Source organism: Pleurodeles waltl, chromosome 1_1 (genome assembly GCF_031143425.1).
Source record: "Pleurodeles waltl isolate 20211129_DDA chromosome 1_1, aPleWal1.hap1.20221129, whole genome shotgun sequence".
NCBI classification, from domain to species: domain Eukaryota; kingdom Metazoa; phylum Chordata; class Amphibia; order Caudata; family Salamandridae; genus Pleurodeles; species Pleurodeles waltl.
Window position 1 is genome coordinate 704,140,652 of NC_090436.1, and position 24,891 is coordinate 704,165,542.

Sequence of the window (24,891 nt, forward strand, 5' to 3'; positions counted from 1 at the left end):
CTGTGGAATGGATTTAGGCCTGTCTTAACAAACTATTTCCCCAGAATGGTTCCCAGATTAAAAGGGGATCTTTGCAGCTTAAACATGGAATTTGTTTCATGTCATGGCGGTGACTTCAAGAACATCTGGGTACTGAGTTTATTAGGTGTTTATTGCTGACAGTGTCCATGACGTGGAAGTACGTTGACTGTTTTTGCAGGCAGTATATGTTTACTGATTGTGGTGGTGGAATGTCTTCTGGTATTACATTTTGTAAGGAAATGACACTTTTTGTATGTTAACCCCCATATTTTCGGACTCATGATGCTGGTTTTTCGACTCTGAGGCCTGCTAACCAGACCTCAGTGTCAGTGTCTTAACCCCACAAAAATTACATGTCAAATTGGATACACTCGATTGGCAAGGCCTGACTTACTTATAAGTCCCTAGTATATGGTACACAGGGCAGGTAAGACAGTGTGTCCACTCAGGGCTGCAGCACTGTTCATGCCATCCTCTATGTGACAACATACAAATTGGCTCCAGCCTGCCACTGCAGACTTGAAAAAAGTCCGTGCTTGCACTGCCAGCTCGACTTTGCCATTGAAACCTATGGCAAAAGCCACCCTATCCCTTACCCTTATATGCAAGTCTGACCTAAAGAAGACCTATTGAGTTCTATGGCAGGGAGCAATATTTTGTTTAGTAAGACATGTTTTACGATGTCTTAGCAGCAATACTTACAAATTGTCGTTTTGCTGCAGGTAAAGTTGGTAGCCCCATTGGCTAGTAAACAGTTACCGCGTGGCATCTTCATCCAGCTAACTTCTGACTAGGACCACCAAAATGGGTCATGTGATGTATCAAAATAATTGTGGCATTAAATGCGACCTGATGCTCAAGTAAAAATGAATGTCACTATTAATGGTGAGCAGCTTTTAGAAAGTTGCCCCTCTACGCTCTGCTTGTCCGGCAGCCTCACTAACAGGTATACTTGCCTGGAGAGATGTGTGAACGACTCCGAGGCTCGGTAACAAGGGGCAGTGCCGCAGAAGCGAGGTGTCCCCTCCTCTGCCCAGATAGCCACTTGGGGTTAGCCCAGAGGCAAGCTTCAAAGGGGAAGCCACCTTTGATGGGCCACCTGGCCAACACCTCTGAACAGAATGCCTTTTGTTCCTGTAGACAGCACGGAGATGGGGCCAGAGAGGGGAAATTCACCCCCCAAACCAGTTTTACCATGGGCGTTTTGCTCTTAGGTAGCCACACCTCTAGCGTGGGCTACCTTACTCCTCACGACCAAGGAAGGGTCGTGCCATCTTGAAAGGGACACGAATGTGTCATTCTGGGATAGCCAGATGCCACACATCGGCAACTTCGTCACTAGGTATGAGGGTACCCAGTAGCCCATTGGCTAGTGACCACGTGGTTCCTTCGGGGCATGTTCCTTGGATAAATATGCCACCCCTGGCACATTGACCCTCGGTATTCGGTGGACTTCTAAGGAGGACCAGAATAAAGCCACTATGCACCCTTCGGAAGCTCACAAAGAGAGGCTGCGATCGCGGAGCAGCTGAACCTGCTGCACTTTGGGCTAGCGGAGTTTGGACTCTGTTCTGCATGCCTGGTTTGGGGAAATGTTGATTCCTAGCTCAGTTCCAAGCAGAAACTCCAAGGGTCAGTTGGCTGGTTCCCCAAAACGGCACTGGGGACATTAAAGCCCAAGTTGCATCTCTAGTAGCCACTGCAGATGTTTTGCCACTAGCGGATGCCCGGCACCCTAAAGGGCAATTCGTGGAATAGCCAAAAGGTGCACCTGTGTCTGCTAGATTCATGAGTGTTGGTTGTTACTGGATTCGTCACCCAAGGTTGACACTAGCCTCCACAAAAGATTTGTTCCATCACCCTTTATTGCAAAAGTGCAAGGTCTGCATCTGCAGCCCTTGGAACCCTTTAAAGAAGACTTTGTGTAACCCTGCGATACGTGTACAGTCGCCCCCACTCACCTGTGGACCGAGAACTCGACTGGATTTCACCTTTGTGGACCGCACTGCATCAGGAGCATCCTTTAGCATCTTTAAGCCTGCATCCCTCAGCATCAGAAACACTCCATTGTCGTTTATGGTCTGTCATACTTTAAAGTTTGGATCTTGCTTTAAAAAATGCTTTGGTGGCCAGGTAACTGTCCAAAATGTCCATTCTGGCCCCTAGACCTCTGTCGTGGTGGACCTGGTCACTCAACTTGGGCCAGAGTTGTAGAAGTAACTGTTTCAAGCTTTTTCAAAAGTTTTCAAACTTTTTGTTTGCCAGTGCTCGTTTGTGATTGATTTTAAAAGTTATTTATTGGTCCTAAAATCTGTATCTCCAGGACCCTCCGGTGGATTTTAATGATCAAGCTCTCTAAAAATTCATTAAAAAGCTAAATTTTTATAAATTGGTGTCATGTTTCTTTTGTGTCGTGTGGCTTTAATATTTCATAGTGTGGTGCGGTTAAATGCTTAATTCATTGTTCTTTTGCTAAGCCTTACCCCGGGTTGAGCTTAAGTTTGAGTAAACACACCTGCTGGACCCAAGACGTTATTTGAGAATGTACTGCACGATAAGGCTACCCGGCCATATCGTATATTATACTCAAATCCTCACACATTACTAATAGGATCTAGAGTGTAACAAGAGGCAGAAAAAACACCCATTCCCAGACTAGCCTTTTTTTCTGGCCTTGTTCTGGGAATTTTGTGGTGAGAGGCCTATGGAACACACAGTGTCAACTCGCCTGCCACTGGGCAGAAATTTCTGGTGGTGCCTCAGCCAGTTACTGAAATTGGGTAGGAAGGTTTTTTTTTTGTTTAGAATGGCATCTTATTTGCTACTAACACCTATATAATAATGTTCACTACCTGAGAGTGTTGTCTAAAATTAAGTTGTAGCGCTCTAATTTTCTCATGAAATTAGTGGCTGATGATATAGTTTCTTTCAACCAAACCTCTCTGCGTTTCTCATCTGTTTTGTTTCAAGTGGTGCATAGGTTTACTATAATTTCCTATCTTCAGATACATGGGATGCACTAGCATAAATCTGACTTCCTCTCAATAAATAATGCCTGCCATTCCATTTTAAGTTGGGGTAAGCTGGTGCTGTACTTTCCAATCTGCACAGTCTTCTTGTTGTCACTTGCCTAAGTAACAAGACCAGTATTATGGTCTGGCAAGCCATATGGGCATTGGTGTCCTAAAGTAGCAACCTACGTTCCCTATGGAACAGATAAAGATGACATTACAGCAAAGTCATGTTCATGCCTGATCCAGCAACTTTCCAGCAATTATAACATTGCAGGATTGGACCAAAGCAGCCACTGGGTAAAAACTTATGTATTCTTAGCAATACAGAACAAGCTTTTACCCAGTGGCTGCTTTGGTCCAATCCTGCAGTGTATCTGTATAATAAGTGTAAAATTAGAATCGGAAAACCACAAGGAATAAGACAGAACAAGAAAAAGTTACAAGGGAATGCAGGATGTTTGTCGGGGTTATTACTGCTGTGTTTGAATAGTTGGAAACATAGAGAAGACTTGGACTATATTAACAATCATTACAGGGACATGGGGAACTACCACAGCATTCAGATGTTCTATAACTGAAAATAATATTGGATTGAAGCAGTGGAATAAAGATAATGCATTTGGGACAGAATTAACGCAGAGGACCCAGCAATGAGCAATAGTGAGTATGATCAGAAGGGGGCTTTATTATCGGAACCCTATTCACAGAATGGAAAGCAAATGACTAGTTTTGGGACACAAGGTGTGCCGGGCAATAACTAACTTCTTTCTTGGCACTATTTGTATAGCGCAAACTTAGCTGAAAAAGCCGCAAAGGACTCTATAGGTTCAAAGGGTAGGATAAGTGTCACCTGGGGTGGTGACTGGGGAAACTTGTTTGATGCTTGTGCAGTAATTGGTAAGGTGTGTAGGGTTATGCTGAATATGATACATACTCCTCTCCTTGAGGAGGGGATTATGGGAATCATTGGGGAACGATCGTTGTCACCTACTAGCGCGCAGTAGTGCTGCTCAAGATTTTCCAAATCCAGTGTGATGCCTGAAAAATATTCTGAGGTAAAAAAATCAGCTGCTTGGTAGTCTCTACCAGATAAGGCATTACCAAAGGTAAGTAACTTGTTCTTGGAGTATGTTGCCTGTCAGATCCACTAGGCTGTTTCTGTAAAGAAAGATCTGAGCAGATAGAAAAGCATTTTTTTTTTTTTTATGGTCCTCGGTGGTACAAGTTTGTTGAACTAATGACGTATGGGACCAAACACTAGGCTTGGCCATATTATACAAGACGTGTACTCTTGTATTTAATTTCTTATCCCTTTGCTCTCTCTTGCTTTTCTGAATCCGTGTCTTATGTCCTCATTCCTAGGCAGGCAACAGTTGTTGTGAGCAGATAATGAAAACCACATAGAACAGTATAGCTAACTCCCAATAGTGCCTTTTTAAGTCTTGTGACAATCAGAACTTGGCACGTGTTAGAAATGGGGTCCAAGCAAGGACCCTCACTCTAGTCAGGGTAAATGATAATCACACTCTGTTAACCCCCTGCCCCCCTCCCCCCCTCCCCCCCCCCCCCCCAGTAGCTTTGCACGAGCAGGCGGACTTAATTTCAGAGACAATGTGAATAGTATTTGTACCAAAACACACAGTAATACAGTGAAAACACTACAAAATGGGCACCACACCAGTTTAGAAAAATAGGTAATATTTATATGTGAACAAAACAAGACCAAAACGACAAAAATCCAACATATACAAGTCAAGTTATGAATTTTTAAAGATTAAACACAAAAATAGCACTTAGAAACACAAATGCTTAGATTCGGTGATATCAAGATGTCGTGACTGAGTCGGTCCCAACAATCTGACGCCAGTGGAGCCTGCGAAGCCAGTATGGCGGACGAGTTTTAATCTGCTCTGCCATGTGGGCCAGTTAATCCTGGAATTCCCGGTGCACAGGCGCTGCAGGGGGAATGGAACGGCTGGATGCAGTGGCAGAGATTTGTGAGTCCTTGTGGTGGACTGAGGCCAACGATGCAGCCTTGGAAGGCCTTCCGATGCGGAAGGTTTGGCGACGCGGACTAACGCTTCGTAAGCAAATTAAGTGGTCAACCTGCGGTAAGAGGGAGTGGAGAGTGTGAGCCCGGAGATGGGACTCTGAGGTAGTGAGGAGGGGCCACGGGGCTGCGCCGCAAGAGTGGGGGAGCCCTTCGTGGGATTTGTGGCGCTGGAGTGGTGGCCCCCCTCCACCGGAGAGGCTCAAAGGGGAGCAGTGGAATACTTTACGAGGAACAGCCCATTGCGGTGATGAAATCGGCCCGCTGAGCATGGTCCTATGAGGCGATGAGGGAGCAGCTCTGAGCAGGCGGCAGTGGTAGCCGCGTGGACGCTACCTTGCTTGCAGGAAGATGCCCTCAGGACCTGTGAAGGATACGCACTCCCCCACTCAGGAGGGAGACATAGCAGAACAATGGATCCGGCACAGTGGCACTTGTGATACCGCCGCCTTGCGACGAAGGCGCCACTGGAGGAGAGAAGGTACGGATTTGAGTGACAGACGGGGGGGTGTCACGGAGTGCGGTTGCTGCCTAGGCGTTCTGAGGAACAGGGTGTGGAACGGGATACAGACTGGGAGCTGACCCCCCCTCCCCTTTGGGCGGTGCAATGCTTTGTTCTGGGGGGATGCTGGTTAATGTCTCCGCCATAACAGAGTGGTGAAGGAGCTGGGAAGCTACTGAAGCCAATGCCAACCAGAAGCAGAACTGACGAACTAATATTGGGGTACTGTCGGAGGTATAGACACTGGAGACCCCTCCATATGCTCTAGATACGTGGGTTCTACAAAGCGGAGCTGGGACTGCGCAGTGGTGGCTGGTTGAGTCACGTGGCCATCACGTTATACCTCACACTCTGCCCTCGAGAGAAGGTAAGGGCATCTATTCCTGACCACTCGCCACATGGGATGGTTGCGCACTGGGATGAGTGATGGCTCCTTAGCTAGGGGCGCAGACTCCTCGTCCATGCTGGACAACAAATTAGACACGGTACTCGAGCCGGTGGAACACCTCGGAGCCTCACTGGTCCAAACCAGAGTGTCTCTGGAGCAAAAGAATGACACTGTGGCAACAGACCTTACCCTGCTACATGTGGACCATTTGACATTGGTAGACAAATCACACTCCAGGGAGCACACCTTACTCAAACTTACCCCAAAAACTCAAATAATTGAAGCCTCGATGGAATAGCTGCTGGACAGAGTGGCGCTTTTGGAGCACAGGGTAGAGGACTCAGAGGGACGCTCTCTGTGAAAACAACATCCGAGAGGTGGGACTGCCAGAGGGGTTTGAGGGGCACGATCCAGTGTCCTATGTGGAACAATGGATAAAAGAACTGATCCCTGCTGCAAAGCTTACACCTTTTTTTCACGGTTGAACGGGCTCACAGGGTGCCAACGAGACCTTTGCCACCAGGGATGGACCCACACCCATTTCTGTTTCGCCTATTACACTACACTATGCCGATAGAGATTCCATCTTGTGTGAGACGAAAGTATTCCCTGCAAAGTACTCAGGTGGAAAATAACAAGGTGATGCTGTTCCTGGACTATACAATGTCCGTGCAAAAGAGCTCCTTTGTGGCAGTGAAGCGGCAGCTCCGCGCCTTCGGCCTGAAGTACTCTTCTTTTCGCAACGCTGCTTCCAGTGTTGGCTCGGGGGCAGACACAATTTTTGAATACTCCTGAGGTGGCATGGGACTGCCTGGAGGCGACGGACTGGGCTTGCTGACCTGCAATGCCAGAGGCACGAGATGGGAAGCGAGGGGGCCCACCGCTGTCGAGCCTGGGCCCATGGAGGAACCGCTGTGCAGCGACTATCGCATGCTCCGGACCTTGAGCAGATCATAAGGGACAGGAGAAGCGCACTACAATCGGCGGAGGCCATTGGGGACCTGGCCCGATGCTCGAACCAGGAGGAGGAGGGGACTGACATGGTCAATGGGGATGAAATCTCATTGAGTGGGAGCCTTTCTGAGACTGGGACAGTTACCGCTGGTGACACCACAGACGGCAGATGATATTGTTTGAGTAACAAATTGTTGTTCTGCAGGGCGGGTGCACTGCGATTACACAGAGCCGTCAGTATGCACTGGTCAGCTGATGGCCAATGGTATGTTTAGGGGCAATTGCATGCTCTTATTGAATCTCTGCTTTCTCCAGTCACTGTTCCCCTTGTGGGGTGCCCGCCTCTCCCCCTTTTCTTTTCTTCTTTCCCTTCCCCCCCCTGCTGTGCCGGGCCCCCGTGAGTGATGTTTCACTGGTTGAACGTGCAGAAACTGGATGTTTTGGCTACTGGAGGGGGTTACAGGGAACCGTCTTTATGCCCCCTTGCGGCGCCGACTAAGCAGAAATACTGGACTGGGCCTTCTGTGTGAGTTCTCCCGGCGCAAATTCCCCTGTAGGCGTTTTTCTGTCCGCTGTGTTAGACCAAACAGGAAGTTTGGGCGGGAGCAGTTTCTCTCTCCACTCTTGTAGTATTTGTAATAGTTATGCTTGTGCATACTGTTTGCGCTTTGTTTTATTGGTCTGTTGTTGTTGGGAGCCTCTGTTGTCACTCTCGCTCTGCGCCCGCCCCGTCATCTGTGAGAGACATAGGTCCTCACCCCCACTTCACAATTCTACATTTGCTTTCATACACTGTACTCGTGGCACCCATTAATGCCCTCACGTGGAATGTAAGGGGTATGCATACACCAGCACACCACTACACAATTTATTCCTATCTCAAAAGACATTCAATACATATCGGGTTCCTACAAGAAACTCATCTCATTTTAACGGAGGCCACCAGGCTACAGAGGCGCTGGCGCGGACAACTCATTGCCACGCATTACTCCTCCTTTGCCAGTGGGGTGGTCATATGGATTAGGCCAGGTAAATCCTTTCTAGTTGTGGACCCCGACGGTCATTGTGTCTTTGTACAAGACCTTTTAAATGGTCGTGCATTAGTGGAGCACGGCCGCGTAGGAGCTCCCATCATGCTCCGCGGCTAGCCATTGACTTAGAGGGAAGGATGCGTGCTGGAATTCGGATGCGTTATGGCCGCGCAACAGCTTTCTCAATCGTGAAAATGCTTCCGAAGCTGCCAATTTGCTGAGGGGACCCCTGATCCTACCAGTCTACCGCGACGTTCGATTGGAGAAGGATTGGAAAACTGCCTCTTCTCATTTGGAATTTAACTAGGTGGCAGCAAAGAATCGCAGATCCTTGATCCTGCCCTGCCCCAGGAGGAGACCTTTACCAGCACAAAGGAGAAGGGGGAGGTGAAGCAGCGGCTTTGGAACCCAAAAAACAGGGGGAGCAGTTTTGCTTTCGGCTGGGATATATCGGCTGGGATATATCAGAACCTGTTGTAAAAACCTTAACTGCACGTTGTTTAAGCCATATAAGCCACTGTCGGTGCTCAATATGCTCATGAACTAGGGGTATTAACCCCTGCCACAAAGAGTTCACTGCCTCAGGTGTGGACTGGTTAGTGACGAGCACTCTGCAGTCAAGAGCTCAGCATCGCAGGGTAAAAGGCTCTGGGGGTCTTCCGCCAGGACAGGGAGCAACATTTACAATGCGTCGATCTCTGCACCAATCTCCGGGCAAAGGATGCCTTGCTTCAAGGGCTGCCAAAATAGCACAGAGTGTTAAAGCTAGGCGCCCAACTCCCTCCAGTAAAGATAAAAACATGGATTGATCTGCAAGCACTGCACCTCTGCTAGCTACTGACTCAACTCTTAGCTTCACCCTGCCCCACAGCTCACCACCTTCTATGACCGACATGGCGAATCTTCGTCTTTGCCCCGACTCTGTCTGAAGAGGCCAGAGTGCCGGACCCAGACTCTAATCCGGAGTCAGTTAATAAAGTTTGTACATTTTTTAATCAATCGACATTCAGTTCTACCTGCAAAGTTAACAGTTGTAAAACCCAGGATACAGGTTCGGCATCAAAACAGCTATATCCCCTGTTTAATGGTGGCATTGGTAGGGGCCCAAAAGATATTGTTATTCCTGGGCTGATGAATGACTCAATTTCCGTTCCCCAGGTATGGATTTACCCCAGCCCCCCCCCCCCCCCGCCAGGCCGGTACAAGATCAGCTAAACTTGCAAAAGCAGGTCTCCCGCTTCAGGAACACAAGACAAGGCAAGCACTGGCATCCCCTCAGAAACTTTGCTCCTTCAGATTCTGAATGAACTAAAAACCCTTAAAGTCTCATAAGAAGAAGCAAAACAGAATCACAATTAAATTTAATTTGTAGTAAAATACAGCAACTCAACTCGTGCATTAAAGAGGTAGAGCAGCGAGTCAACAATTTGCCACCTAAGGGAAGGGAGGGCGGTCTAGGGGGTGGGATCCTTCTCTACCATACCATAAAGGTAGTTATGTGCAATTCAGAATGACTAAGTTTACAATGCAGATGTTAGCACCTAATGCAGGGCAAGACCAAAGCTTTCTGGTTGGTTCAGCCTGCTTAAATTATAGGCAGTTTATAACAAGAATCCAATGGCAAGGTTGAACCCCTTACTAAAAATAGTCTGTTGGAATGTCAATGGGTTAAACATATCGGAGGAAGAGGGGTGCAATTGAAGAGAGGATGAATGCACTAAACCCTCTGTAATTCTATTACCAGAAACTCATATTCCGGCTAAAAAAATAACGAGCTTTAATATGTTCAGATAATCTGTAGATTTTAAGGTGGTCGCCGCAGCCCCAGCCACTCAGAGGTGCAGCGAACTTTCTAGCCAGGGATCTTGGGCTCGGGCTCTTGATTTTCTTAGTGACCCTGAAGGGCGGTGGTGCAGGGCGCACTGCCAAATTTCTAAGGAAAGATTTACCTTTGTCACTTTGTATGCTCCTTTGATTGATGATCCGTCCCCGCATGTGGAACTGTTTCAATCCTTTTTACAACTCCCAGGCAAGACCATCATTGGTGGGGATTTTAATTTTCTTCAGGATCCATCCATGGATACTACTGTTAAGGGTAAAAAACAACATAAACCTAGAGGTGCCAGAATCTTTAAATATTATGTCAAAGTTTTGATGCTTTGTGACCCTTGGAAAGTAAATGCCCTGAATAAGAGAGTGTATACATGCATCTCTAGCCGATTTAAAAGCGGCTCCTGAATTATTTTTTTTTTTTTCTGATATCTAAAACAATGCGCTTCAAGAGCCAATCTGTGTGGCATTCAGGTCTTTCCGACCATGCCACCCTGGTGCTGGAAACGTTCTTTTCACCAGAATACTGTGCGTTTCAACCTAGTTGGTGGGTGTTCAACCAGCAACTTCTCTAAGAGGAGGGATTGGTACAGGCCTCTAGAGTTGAAATAAGGGAATTTTTCAAATGTAATAGGGGTGTTCAACTCCTTCCATGGTTTGGGATGCATTTAAGGCCTTCTTCAGGGGCATGGTAATTGCCAAGGGGGCAGCAGATAAACTTTGTGAGAAGCAACAAGCTCGGGCACTGGAAGAAGCAGTTCAGAGGAGTTAGATATTTGTCTCAGAGGCCCTACTGAAAACAATAGAAAAGCCTTCGAACTAGCTAAACGGGCACTGTCCAACGGTCTTATTAAGAAGGTTGACATAGGATACCAGACTCATGGACAGAAGGTTTATGAAGAGAGCAACTTCACAGGCAAATTTCTGGCCTGGCAAATTCGAGAACAAGTTGCTAGCAATATGATACATGCACTGAGGTGCCCTGCCACCAGGGAAAGGTATACTGACCCTCTAGCAGTGGGTGAAATCATGCTAGAACACTACAGACTAATTTTATTGTCAAACCCAGGATATGGATTTTAAGACCATTAGGGATTTCTTGGGGAAATTAGATATTCCTACTCTTTTGGAAGAAGACAGTGACGCTATTTTGCAGCCATTTCAATACACTGTTTGAAATATTATCTAGATACAGGGTGCCCTCCCAGGTTTCCATGTTAATTCAAAGGTTGTATCCAAGCTCTGAAGCCAACATCATAATTAGTCGAATTGCGTTGATTAAAATGTCTATATTACTATTATTTAATTTTCTATTTTGGGCCTTCCCTTGTGTATTAACCTCTTAGTTTTTCAAGAAAATAGATTCTATGCTCGGCCCATTTATTTGTCAAAATCAAAAGGCGCGTGCTGCTTTAAGTACGCTATATGTTGATAGAGAAAAGGGTGGATTGGCATTACCGAACTTCAAAGATGATTATTTTTTTGCTTTTTTGCACATTACTTGACCAATTTTAAAGCCAAGCAACCCACAGGCTGCCTATTTACTCAGGATATTCGCAAATTAATCTGCTGGGAGCATGATATTAGGAATCCTGCACTTTTGGTGACATTTCCAAGAAAAGTTCAGTATAAGATTCTTAAATGGCTTTTCAGAAGAAAGTTCGATGTTTATAGAAGATATTAATTCCCAATATTTGCACTTTCTTACCCCTCTTACACAGCTGACGTTGCGGTCTGGTTCCCAGCTTGATTCAGAGATAGCGAGTAAATGGGATTATGCAGGGTTTAGAAAAATAGTTGGCTTTTGTATCAATGACAACAGGGAAACGCTCTCAAATATTCGAACGATGGTCGAAAATGATCTTTTCTTGGTGGGATCATCCGGTATCATGCTTCATAGTCTGAGGGACCTGGACATGGATCTAACCTATAATACACAGACCTTAGTTACCGAACTGGCAGACCGTGCTAGGGTACGGCTAGCTGGTGCGTGGAGAAGGTCACTCCTAGAGCAGAAAAGACTGATCTCTGGGTAAAAGCGGAGAGAAAATGGGATTGCCTAGAGGGTCTGGATCTGACAAGAGAGTATTGGGAGAAAATTAATAATTTTAATTTTAGAGTGCTTAGAGGCGCGAATTGGCACCGCATGATATTTTTGAGTAAATGGTTACTATATCTCACCCCGCAAACCTTATCCCAGATTGTCTCCAGTTGCCCCGATGTCTGTTTTCGCTGTAAGGCAGCAGGCATGGCAAATTGGACCCACATGATTGGCACATGTCAACTCATCCAGGAGTTCCGGGACAGGGTATTTAAGATATTATCAACTACTGTTCAGATCTCCATAACTCCCAGTATTTTACTTGTGGTCTTGGGCGATGACCCCGTGGCAAGGCTTTCACCCAGGTGAGAAAAACTAGTTTTTATTGCTACCGTGATTGCTTGATCTCTCTTAATGAGAAAGTGGCGCTCCACTCAAATTCCCTCCTCTGTAGAATGGCTGAATAAAATGGTACAGGTCAGAAATCAGGAGATGAGGTATGCAAGGAGTGTGGGCTGTGGTAAAAAGTTCCCTCAAATTTGGGGCGAATTTTTTTCACGACAACCAAGCATAATTATTTTTAGGCTTGATTATAAAATACATTTGGGTTGTTATCTAACTTGATTGCATTAAACCGGTGTTATGTTTCTGGAAATTATTGGAAAGGATGTATAAGACCAAGTATGTATTTGAAATTGGCTTTTGTCACTCTGCTGCATCTTGGTAAAAACTAATAACAAGAAATAAAAAAATAAAAAAATGGTTGTGCATTAGTTTTGGGATCCATATATGTGCCAAATACAGAACAAGCGTCCTTTTTGCATAAGCTGTCTAGTGTTTTGTCCCGATGTAACACTCTTCCATGGCTTCTAGGTGGAGACTATAACAGTGTTCTGGACCCGGGCTTTCCGCCGTTGCCCACAGCTCCAGCAGTATACGCTGCTGCATCGCTGTGTAGCTGGCTCCAAAATTGGCACTTGCCGGTTATACGGCTCCATCGCCATGACCGAGACAGAGTATATTCCTATTATTCAGCCCCACACAATCTCTATGTACGCTTAGACAGGATCCTTTGCACTGAAGACTTACTGGCCACACTCTGACAATATTCTGCAATATACGTGGATGGTGGAGAAAATCCAGATCCCAGCTATCCCTACCTGGTGAATGTGGCCAGAGGCATTGGAGGATCTCCCCTTTCGGGAAACGCTCGGCCGGGCTATCTAGTCATATTTTGACAAAAATGCCCGAACTGCCTCCTTGAGATGCCTGGAATGGGATGCGTTTAAGGTAACGCTAAGAGGCCACTGTGTGGGAGTGCGGTGAAACATGTGCAAGACAATTGAGACAGACCTGACGAAGATAGAGGAGGATTTACTGGGGCATGAGGCACAAGCGTTGCGTGATACGGTGAGGCGCCACGCCCTGGCGGATTGTTACAGGGAACGAGAGTCTCTGTTACAGTGCCTGTGATGTCTTAATTATGCTGCTCACACACATGCTGCATTGGACCCATCGGCGTTGCGCTTGGCAACTGGAGTTTTGTTACACGTCCAACGAGAAATACACACTGAGCTTACGCATAACTACACGCAATTATACCGATCAAAAGTATTGGCTAGCCCTGAGGAGTGCGATGCTTTCCTTACTCCGCTACATCTGCCCCATCTCACGGATGATCAGTGACTGGACTTAGAGGAGCCGCTGACGTTATCTGAATTGCAGGAAAGTATATGCGCTTTAGCCACTGGCAAGAGCCCGTGCCTGGATGGTTTCCCAACTGAGTTTTACAAGACTTATGCACATCTGCTTGCCCCCACCTGCTGAAGGTGTACGAGGAGGCGCTCATTGTGAGTGAGCGCTCTTTCGCAGCGGAACGCTGCTGATCTCCCTTCCAAAGCCCGGTTGTGACCCGACTCTACTGGGCGTGTATAGGCCCATAGCTATGTTAAACACAGACTATAAAGTACTGGCTAAGGCACTTGCCACACACGTGGCACCATTGGTCCCTCAGTTGGTCTATTCGGTCCAAAATGGATTTGTACCCACTCGCAGCACGTCCTTGAAAATCCAACACTTTTTCCGGGTAATGCGATAATCCGCCTGGGATTGGCCAGATGCCGGATGTGTGCTGGTAGACCTTGAAAAGGCCTTTGATTCATTGGAGTGGGCCTTCCTATATCAGGTCCTGACCCAATACGGCTTTGGCCCTGGCTTCTTAAGGTTAGTGAAGCTATTATATACTCAACCATTATTTAGAGTGCGTACAGGCTCGGCTATTTCTGCTCCGATACTAATGGGCAGGGGCACCCAGCAAGGCTGCGCTCTTGCACACTTACTGTTTTCACTAGCTATAGAGCCACTGGCAGCAGAGCTCAGTCATCGCAGGGTAAATTGGAGCATTACACTAGGGGATGGTTTACACATTGTGTTCCTTTATGCGGATGATTTATTGCTCTATCTCAGGTCTATTTTGGGAGAGCCTGCTGAAGTGGCGGAAGTGCTGAACCTTTTTTCCTCCTTATCGGGCCTATGAGGTAACTGGGGTAAATCATGCCTATTTCCCTTTCATCCGGACCCAGGAGGCCCAGCCCTGTCCGGTACCCCGGTGTTGTGGCAACCCAGGACCTGTAAATACCTTGGGGTTCGAGTACATCACTTAGACACTGACTTACATGATGGCAACACTTGGAACCCGGTCATCTCTATCCGCGCACAAATGGCATTCTGGCAGACACTACCGTTGTCTGTGGCGGGTCGAGTGGCCCTCCTGAAAATGATAGTTGTTCCTTGTCTTTTATTTTATTTTTCCAACCTACCCATTTATATACCAATGAAGTTTTTCCGGGAGAGTTCATCTCGGATGATGGTCGCTGCTGGGTGGCATTGGCAAAACTATATGCGCCCCTGAACAGGGGTGGCCTGGCTGTGCCTCATTTAGAACACTATTATTTGGCCGCACAATTACAATGGGTGACCTATTGGCTCTCGGGTCATAATTTGTCGGACACTGCCACGACGTGACCTCAGTGGACACTGGCTAGCCTATCTCATTTATTCCACCCAAACACACATACCAGGGTACCAAACTCTCTTCTTTTAGGGTTGGCGCACCGCTGTTATTGTAGGAGCTTAAAGATTACACGCCTGATGACTCCTTATGCGTCAGCGCTGCCTTTACTGGGTACTACTAGGAATATCACTTTTACATCGACAGCAGAACTAGACATGGCGTACAGCTGGTATACACTCACTAGGGGATCTGTATAGAGAGGGCACACTGATTCCCTTCGACACTGTGGTGGAAGAGACTGGGATACCAGTGGGTCAGTTTTTGCTATATAATTCCTTGAAAACGTCATTGGCCCTTCACTGGGGGAAGATATTTCGAGAGAACTCCCAACCCACCTACTGGTCCAATATTTGCAGGCTATGGGTCGGGGCACACACCTGGTTCGTTAGCTGACCAGCGCACTACAAATTCATACCACGCATACACATGCTGAGTTGCGCGCCTGCTGGGAAGACGACCTCACTAGACCCTTCACGGACAGGGAGTGAGAGTTGGCACAGGCGGGTCCCATGCATGTCCCACGGAATGAGTGCTTCCTCCTGATTCAGTTCTATATATTCCACAGGGTGTACCTTCCTCCTGAGAGGATAAATAGGTACTTTCACTGCATGGATGCGTCCTGTCCTATATGCACGTTGGTTGTGGCTAACCTCCTACACATGATGTGGTCTTGCCCCTCACTAGGGGCCTACTGGCAATATGTAGTTACTTCCCTTTCAACCTGCACGACGCACCCAGATTTAGATGGATGGGAGGCATGCCTATTGGGTTTATTCCACAGATCTAAGAGACACAAAGCGACTACATGTTTCATGGACCTGGGTTTGCCAATAGCAAAACGCCTCCTCAGTAGGAGATGGAAGGCGTCTGAACTTCCGCCTTCGAGGGCTTGGCTGTGCTCTTTTTTCTGGTTTGGGCGTGAGCTGAGGGGGTTGGCACTGCGAAGGGAGGATGTTAGGTTGGCACAAGTATCCTTTAGCTACTAGCTGGGACACCATGCGTACTGAACTTGAATCTTTACAGGACACACCTGATGATAGTTTGAGCACCTAGGGGAACAACATTCAAAAAGTGATCATTTTGGGGCACGGGTCGAGGCTCCTAATGCTGTGAAAGATATTCCTCCTGTGTAGACAGTTTGAACTGTGGTGAGCCTCTGTGTATGGCAAACAGGGGAGCCGGGGGAAATCCAGGAGGAGGCGCTAAGTGGGCGGCGGGGGGAGTTGTATAAGGGGCGGGAGGTAGTTAGCAGGCTCTGGTTATTGAAATTCTTATTATTGTTACTTGTTGAATCTAACTATGCTGTTACCTTCATTATGCCACAGAGGAGTGGTTTCATTCAAACCTTGTTGATCCGACGGTCCTGCTTACCAGATAGGAGATTGTGGTTATGGGATGACTGTTCTAATTGCAATCTGTCTTTGTACTCTGTTAAGCCGAGAGACACTTTAGCTAGCATAGACCCACATTGTACACATGTAAAACGTATAACGTGATAATCCTGAATCAAGAGATATGAAGTATATCAGTACGCATTTCATAGAATGTCTTCACTAGAATTGCCATACCTGATTGATCCTGTAGATGTGTGAAGAATATAATGTGTTAATGGTTAAAAAAAGGCAACAAAGCTATAGTAAAAATAATTCTGAAAAAAATGATGGTGGAACAGCTGCCCAGTTTAGGGCGCTTAGGCTAGTGAACTATCTGGCTGTGCTAACTCCATGAAAGGCAATAAAGGAAATGGTAATGGACTTTCACAAAAAGATAAGCATGTCGAGAATCACCATTGACCATGTTTGAGAGACATGACATCTGGTCAATTACAACTCACTCCCTCATGGGCTTCCCGAGGAAGCCCTTAGGTATAGAAAGTGGAGCAGCAAGGTGGAGAAAAGTGAGCCACTCTCTTCCCAGCAAGCAACTCAGTATGGTATCATCTTCTGGGTTTCTGCTACGCTTAACTTCCACAAACCAGCAATGTGACTCCTTGGCTGGAGCCACTAATATAACCTGCTCATTACAGATTTTGGCCAGACAGGCTTTTGATATTGATAAAATGAGTACTATTAAGTCTGGTAATAATAGCACTTATTATTTTAATATCAAGATACAGTCCTGTTTTTGAATAGTGCTGCTTAATGTTACTGTTTTTGGTTCAAAAGAATAGAGCAGTTGTGTTGGGAATCTCCTGAGTGGAGTTTGTAATGAACAGGTTCCACATAGATCTTTCTAGCATCTAGTCCATCGGGTACATATGCCAGTGAAATAAAGGAGCAAAAGGCATTTTCATGTGAGGACCGATTCACCCATTGTTCGACTTGGTTTCAATCCTTACCAGGGCCGTTATCAGGACGATACAAAGCAGGTATGATTATGTTGCAGTTTACGTGGACTTATGTTCATATGGTTACTCCATCCAGGCAGGTGTCCTAATACTAATAACAATATAAACTTATCACACACTTGACAAATAAATGAAAATCTTATGCATTTTTACATTTAATTAAATGTCAAGCTGCTTGTCATGAATCTAAAAAAAAAAATCTGACGCCAGTGGCGGTGGTCACGGAGTCACGCAGACCCCCATGTACAGTACCTTAGTGAAGTTTGAAAACAAGGCGGTGCAAGGAGTCTGGGATCACGGTGTCGCTGGATCCAAGGTGGCATCAGTTCCGGTGCTAAGGAGCAGAGGCGTCACGAAGAGGCGTTGGGTCCTTGCTGCGTAGCGGTGTAGGTGAGGCAGTGTTGGTGTGAAGTGTTGAATCCACGCACTTTGGGCGGAGTCGATGTCGGCGGTCATGGCATGGTGCGGCAACTTCCACCGACTCACGGACTTCAGAGAGGCTGCAATGGAGTTGGGCCTGTGAGGTTGTTTCACTCCAGCGAGGACCACGGCTTTGGTTGCAGGCGGTCCCATGGGATTCGGCTGCGGCGTCGTTCCGGAGTTGTCAGAAATCAGTTTTCTTGGTTTCTCACCAGCTTCTCCTGTCAACAGCCCAGGGGTTGGATTAGGCACCACTTGGCAGGGCAGGAGTCTCAACAGAGAGTGCAGGTGCTGGCAGAGGAAGTCTTTGATGGCCCTGAGACTTCAGAACAGGGGACAAGTTCAGTCCAATCCCTTGGAGATTTTTCTCAAGCAGAAATTTACTGCAAAGTCCAGTCTGTGTCCCCTTTCACAGGCAGAAGCAGCAACTGCAGGATAGACCAACAAAGCACAGTCACAAGCAGGACCAGCACTTCTCTTCAGAGCTTCTCCTTGGCAGAGGTTCCTCTTGATTCCAGAAGTTACCTAATTTTCAGGGGTTTTGGGTCCAGTACTTATACCCCTTTCTGCCTTTCAAGTAGGCATACTTCAAAGGACAGTTATTCACAAGATCCTGCTTTGCCCAGGCCAGGCCCCAGACACACACCAGGCGATTGGAGACTGCATTGTGAGGGGGCATGCACAGCTCATTCAGGTATAATTGACCACTCCTCCCTCCACTCTAGCAGATGGCTCATCGGGATATGCAGCCTACACCCCAGCTCTCCTTGTCTCACTGTCTAGAGGGGATTCACAAACCGCCCAACTGTCAAACTGACCCAGACAGGGAATCCACAAACGGGCAGAGTCACAGAATGGTATAAGCAAGAAAATGCCTACTTTCTAAAAGTGGCATTTTCAAACTGACAATCTAAAAACCAACTTCACTAACAGATGTCTTTTTAAATTGTGAGTTCAGAAACCCCAGACTCTAGATTTCTGTCTACTCTCAAAGGGAATCTGCACTTTAATAATATTTAAAGGCAGCCCTCGCGTTAACTTATGAGAGAGCTAGGCCTTGCAACAGTGAAGACTGAATTAAGCAGTATTTCACTGTTAGGACATGTAACACACATCAGTACATGTCCCACCCTTAACATACACTGCACCCTGCCCATGGGACTACCTAGGGCCTACCTTATGAGTGCATTACATATATGAAAAGGGAAGGTTTAGGCCTGGCGAGTGGGTACACTTGCCAAGTCGAATTTGCAGTCTAAAACTGCACCTACAAACACTGCAGTGGCAGGACTGAGCTATGGTTACAGGGCAACTAATGTGGGTGGCACAACCAGTGCCACAGGCCCACTAGTAGCATTTGATTTACAGGCCCTGGGCATCTCTAGTGCACTTTACTAGGGACTTACTAGTAAATCATGTTCATGTGGAGAGCAGACTCATACCCCTTAAACCACAAGTATATGTCATACTCCCTCTTATAATCCTTCACTAAGTCCTTAGGAATGTGTACCCTCCTCTCAGGCTGCACTGCAGTACTGCTGCCACCGTCTCTGCTAGACTGGCTCTTCTGATCTAGTTCCCTCAAACTAAGCTCATGAGCCAGGAACAGCTTCTTCACTTCTATGGCCAGCTTCCTCTTCTCCATTTCCCTCTCAATTTTCATCCTCAACTTCTCTAACTCCAACTGGTGAGCCCTCTCTGCCTGTCTGTCCTGGAGCTCTTCAGGGGTCAGACCCTTTAGTGACCCACTGCTACCTGCCCTGGAGACCCCCCCCCCCCCCAGCATAACTGGTACATCCACTACCACATTATGGACACTGTGCACCTCCTCACCCTCATCCCCCCGTCTGTGCGCCCCCCCAGCCTCCTTGGCTGTCACCCAGGCCCTCAGTGCCTTTTGTAGCTCCTCCTTCCTGGGGGAGTGCCTAATGGGAAAGGCAAGATCCTTACTGAGCTCCTTTAGTTGACCAGCGGTGTAACTCTCCAACACAAAAACCGCTCCAACTGGTGCATCTCCAAATTGAGACATGATGGCAAATCAAAAAAGTGCAAAGTTCCAAGGCTGAAAAAGAGTTCCCAATGAGAAGTTCAAGAATCAATGAAAAGATCACTAAAGATATGGAAGCGGGAAAAAGTCCAAAAAGAGTCCAGAAGGTGTTGAGTTTGCTTGTGGAGGAGGATTGTTAGAGGCAAGACAGGTTGGGCTCAAGGAGTAAGGGAAGGCAGGATGGTGCAGGGGTCATTGAGGAGGGGGTATTCATGGGTGGGTTTACAAGCAAGGTGGAACGTGTTGGCAGTGGTGGCAGGAACATTGGGATGTAGGTTGTAGGAGGTGGAATTGGAGAATCGTTGTAGATGTTGAGTAGAACTACCCACAAGAACAGATTGGATCCAGTGGCTCAAGTGGTCAAATGTCACACAAGGTCATTTGAATGTACTCACCACGATTGTGGAAGAGTTGTTGCAAGACCATTATACTAGCTTTCTTGGTGTCTTCTGGGGATCTTTCCACAGGCAGTTGCTAGTTGAAGTTATTTTTACTGGCACCGAATTTATGTCACACTGTTTTTGTTTCAATATTTGCACTGCACAGTCACAGAAAGCTTGAAAGGAAGTTCAGATGAAATCGGTTTGGTCCTTCAGCTTGGTTACAGCTGGAAGCAAAGGAGGAAAGCACCAAGTTCCATGAAATAAAGACTGACATCACTGCATACTTCCAAGCAGGCTCTACAATTCAAGCTCCTTTTAGGGCCACACAGGGGATTCTCACACAAACGTTAAGCTGCTTACAAGACATCTCTGCTCAAGCCCTTCTGGACAAGCATACAGAGACAATAGAAGGAGAACCCAATGGAAGGGCCTCACTTCAGACCTAGGGGCCGGCTCCCCCAAATCTCACTTCCAATTGCCAGATTCAACTTGTTCAGGCCCCGCAAGCCTGACAGTCAGGGAGCTTAACAACATAGAGCAATCTTAAGTCCAGTTGTAGGTTTGCCCACAAAGTTCGTACACTCTTCCTAAAACCCAGGCAGATACAAAAAGCACAATTTTCCTACATTAATATACATCCAAAGAGTCGCAACATTTTAAACGGGGAATATATTGCGCTTATTAACAACAGTGGACAGCCCGGAGGATTTAAGTTAATCTGAACTTGTCTCTAATGAGTTTATACAAGTTGGAAACCCATTGGGAAATGAAGCAACTAAAGCTATGGGCATCATCTGAGATAGCCAGGAAGGCTCTGAACGAACACGCTCAACTTAGGCGTTTGGGGATGAAATTGACATCCTACTATAACCCGGGCTATCCTTTACCTCTGATAGCTTTGAGTCAATTTAGGTAGGACCACAAATCACTAAAGCCACTTATACAGTACTTAAATGCACTCGGAGCGTAAGGCCCCAAGGCAGAGTCAAATCAAACTTTCAGCTGCTGTATACAAACTCCTGTTCAGGAGATGCATCAAGTCAAGGATGGGCCTGGCTAGTGCGCACAATGAATGGTAGAAGTAGCAACTTTTGACCCATCTTGCAAAACAACAAATGCCCGTAAGACATGCCAAAAGCTCTTCATCTATGCTCCTGGGAAATCAGTAGCCTTGGAAATAAAACTGACACCCAGGTTTTAATGTACTTACAAACGTTTGCCATTATTCTCCTGCAGGAAACTTGGCTTGAACATCTATTCCACATACAGGGCTTTATGAATGACTACGTTCCTGCCTGTAAGAGAGCCAGATACCACCACCCCAAGGGAAGACTCTCTTTATTCATCACTGGCAAGCATTGGTATTGCTAAAGAGCTGTATGCAAAGGCCTCTGCAACAAACACAATAAATGCAGAGCATCAATCTGATGTGACAAAATCTGATCTGAAGGTGTTGGTAATAATTGAATATCTTCATCCCAGAGACGGAGCCAAGGGTGCAAATCTATTGGTCACTGAAATAGCAAGGCTCTTTAAAGAGGAGCAGACACAAAACTTCATATTAACAGATTTTAATTGGTATTTACTTGGATCCACGGATGATGGCTAACGTTTAGTGGCTTAATCGTCTCAATGGGACATTCCACCCCAGGGAGATAAAATGGGCAAGCAAAAGAAAGCTGCCAAGAAGCTTGGGCTTTTCCACTTTCGGGCTTTAAACAACCTATTTGCAGCAGATAACATGGCAGCAGTAAAAAAAAAATATACTGCGACGGCTAGATCAACACTAGATTATACGTTTGTCACCTTCCCTCTGTTCCACAAAATCTCTTTATACCAACTGGCAGAGAAAGAAATTAGTGACCCTTTCCCCCAAGAAGGTATGCTCAAAGTGAGCCCTATACCATTTAATCAACCAGTGGGAGCACTGTGTTTTATATACACCGTGAATAATAAAAGGATTAAATACACTTCCTCATCCCCAATCTCTCGGAATCTGCAAAGGATTTATTACAGCAGCAACTAGAAATATGCAGTAACAAAGGGGCTGTATGGGAAGCCTTCACAAGTGTATTAGGGGATACATATGCTACCTTGATAAAAATAAGGAAACTGACTCGAGGAGGGAGTAGGCACTGTGGCCACAGCAGGAGCAAAATACGGTAATTTAAAAAAACAAAACACTATGAAAGCTACGATGGCACCCGCCAGATAGTAATTTGCAACAAGAGTTGAAGCAACTCAAAGCTGGTCTGAAAAAAATTAACTGGGTCATTAAAAAAAGGAAGACTCTCTTTGGATAAAGCTGCTCTTTGATGTGAAAAGCACCAACAGCTTGCGATTCTGGTGCATGATAAATATGCTCCAGCGTCCTACTCATCGAGGTGGTAGCTCCCATCTAACCAAGGAAGCTTGGGCCAAATTTCCGTTTGAGCACTTCACCTACCCAGCAGAGAAGGTAACCCAAGCAAGAGCCTCAGTAGAGTATCTGTTTGATTTTACTAAAAAAACAATGATAAAGGGAGAGTAGATCAAGTAATATGACCAGCAGCCACATCAAAACTCTTGTAATCTCTAACTGGCAAATTATGAAGAAGATATCTAAAGGAAGACAAGAGGGGGGCCTCGGGCCTGAACGACATATCACCTGCATTGTTCAAACAGGATGCATTCTATAAGGCAGAGAGTTTGGAGCTGGTGTTCCAACAAATATTCGAGGAGGAATTAACTCTGCCCTCATGGAGGGAGCCATAAACTCATCCATTTACAAACATGGTGATGAGCAGTGTGAAAAACTACATATTTGTAGCCTTCATTGATAATGAGGCTAAATACTTTACCAGTGTCATCTTAGTGGGGCTAACAAATTGGGCTACAGGAAAATCTATTATTCTGCTAAATAAAACTGGATTTTGTAAGCACATGGGTACCACAACCAACATTTTGGCCTTTCTTTGCTTTTGCTTCAAAAGGGGCCAAGCTACCCCTGTATTTTTGCTTTATTGACTACCGGTCTGCTTTTGACTATATTGACCAAGGCAAACTGTGGCATAAATTGACAAGCTGGAACATTCCGCCTTCCCTTCTGAAGCAACTGGTCCTGCTGCGCAGATACTTGGGTGCAAGTAAAGTTGGGGGCAGGAATGCACCTCTCCAGATGCAGTCCACCTACCAAAGGTCTGAAGCAGGGATGCATCGTAGCACCTCCTTTGTTCAATCTTTTTTTTTTTTGGGCATACATGACATTAATACCGGACAGCTGCAATTCTCACGCCCTGAAGTCCGAAGGTTTGGTACTTTAAAGTCTCCCCTGTGCTGATGACCTGGTGCTAATAAGCCGGTTGGGCTGCAGCATTTGCTTGATGTCGCCAAGCCTACTTGCTCAAAAATGGCTCGAAGTTCAACATTTGTATGCCCATCTCTGGCTGGTACGGACAACCAGGGATAAATCTCCCGCTAGGGCCTATCCCAATGGGTCAGTAATACAACTGGGCCTTCAGGACCTGTGGGAAACATTTTCAACCAATGCCAATTTTAAAAACGTGGTAAATAAAAACATCAGACAGATCTCATTAATTGAGGACAAGGCAACACTGGGAGACAGAGCTCCTGGTTGGTTTGTCTTGCATAGCTACGCTACAGTGTCATCTCAACCCTATCTCCATACGGGGTTCACGAATGCAGATAAGGAAAAATATTTGCGGAACCGCCTCAGTGTAATACCTTTCTTATTCCAGCTACCGCCTTGGAAATGGAATCCAGCCATGACCAGTTGTAGACTGTGGTGAACAGGGAGAGAAGACATGCTGCACTTACACATCTGTATCCCAAGCACCCCCCTCCCCCCCCCCAATTCCGAACTACCTCTGTCTTTGCACATTCTGGCTAATGAACTTCTCTTTTTCCTGGGGGCAGGGAAGCACTGTGGCCCCGTTCTACATACGTATATACTTTACCTGTTGTTTCGCACACTCCCTACCAGAGTCCTCCTGCGATCTGTTTGCACACTCTAGCCAATGATCTTGCTCATGCCAGGGGAAAGGTGACACGCTCTGTGGCTCCGACATATTATCTGTTCCCTGGCTGTGGGCAGAATTATCCACCAGACATTAGTCAGACATTCTAGGCTCCACTCCCTGCCATGCCCCAGACCGTTTTGTGAGAAATAGTCTGCCATTGCCGCCCATCTCAGTATTTTAATGGCGCATAATTATGACGTTTCTTTTTTACAGCCAGCACTAAAATATCGTTTGTGATAGCTTGCTCTTTTAACTGATATTGTATTTCTTATTATGTTGTTTAAATGTATTTTAACTGTTTTCCAATGTTTTTTTAATTAACCAAGCACTAATAAATCTACTTACTTACAAGTTCTAAGAAGACTGAAGCACTTACAGCTTTGTGTAGCAACCGATGTGAAGAGCCAAATCGGAAAATAGTGTAGGGAGGATTCGTTTTAGTAAATCAAATGGTTGCGAATGCTCGTTGATCTGAGTGAGAAATTGTTTGCATTAATTGGAACTGGCCCTTTATGCTTAGATACCACTGTCTAGATTTTATTTTGTAGCGGTAAATTGTTTAATAGGTTATCTTTTTTTCCATTCAGCTCAGACGCAGAAAATGGCATGGATGAGAAAAAGAAGCATGCTAAGTTGAACCCTACACTAACCCATCCTGTGAATAGTGACGCAGAATTATTTGAGATCAAGAAGAAACATTCCATATCAAGGTAATGCTTGCAGCCCTCGACCTCTCCTTCCCCCCATAGGCTATGTATCACACTTCACGAA

At 46.2% G+C, this 24,891-nt stretch overlaps 1 protein-coding gene across 2 annotated transcripts in view; it reads left to right on the plus strand.

Moving 5' to 3' along the window:
- The window catches only part of GRAMD2B (GRAM domain containing 2B), a 424,374-nt gene that overhangs the window by 232,307 nt on the left and 167,176 nt on the right, over positions 1-24,891 (plus strand). For both annotated transcript variants that reach the window (XM_069227207.1, XM_069227215.1), the window contains exon 2: positions 24,708-24,830. In XM_069227207.1, coding sequence (XP_069083308.1) covers positions 24,708-24,830 — 123 coding nt within the window. The remainder of the gene's footprint in view (positions 1-24,707; positions 24,831-24,891) is intronic.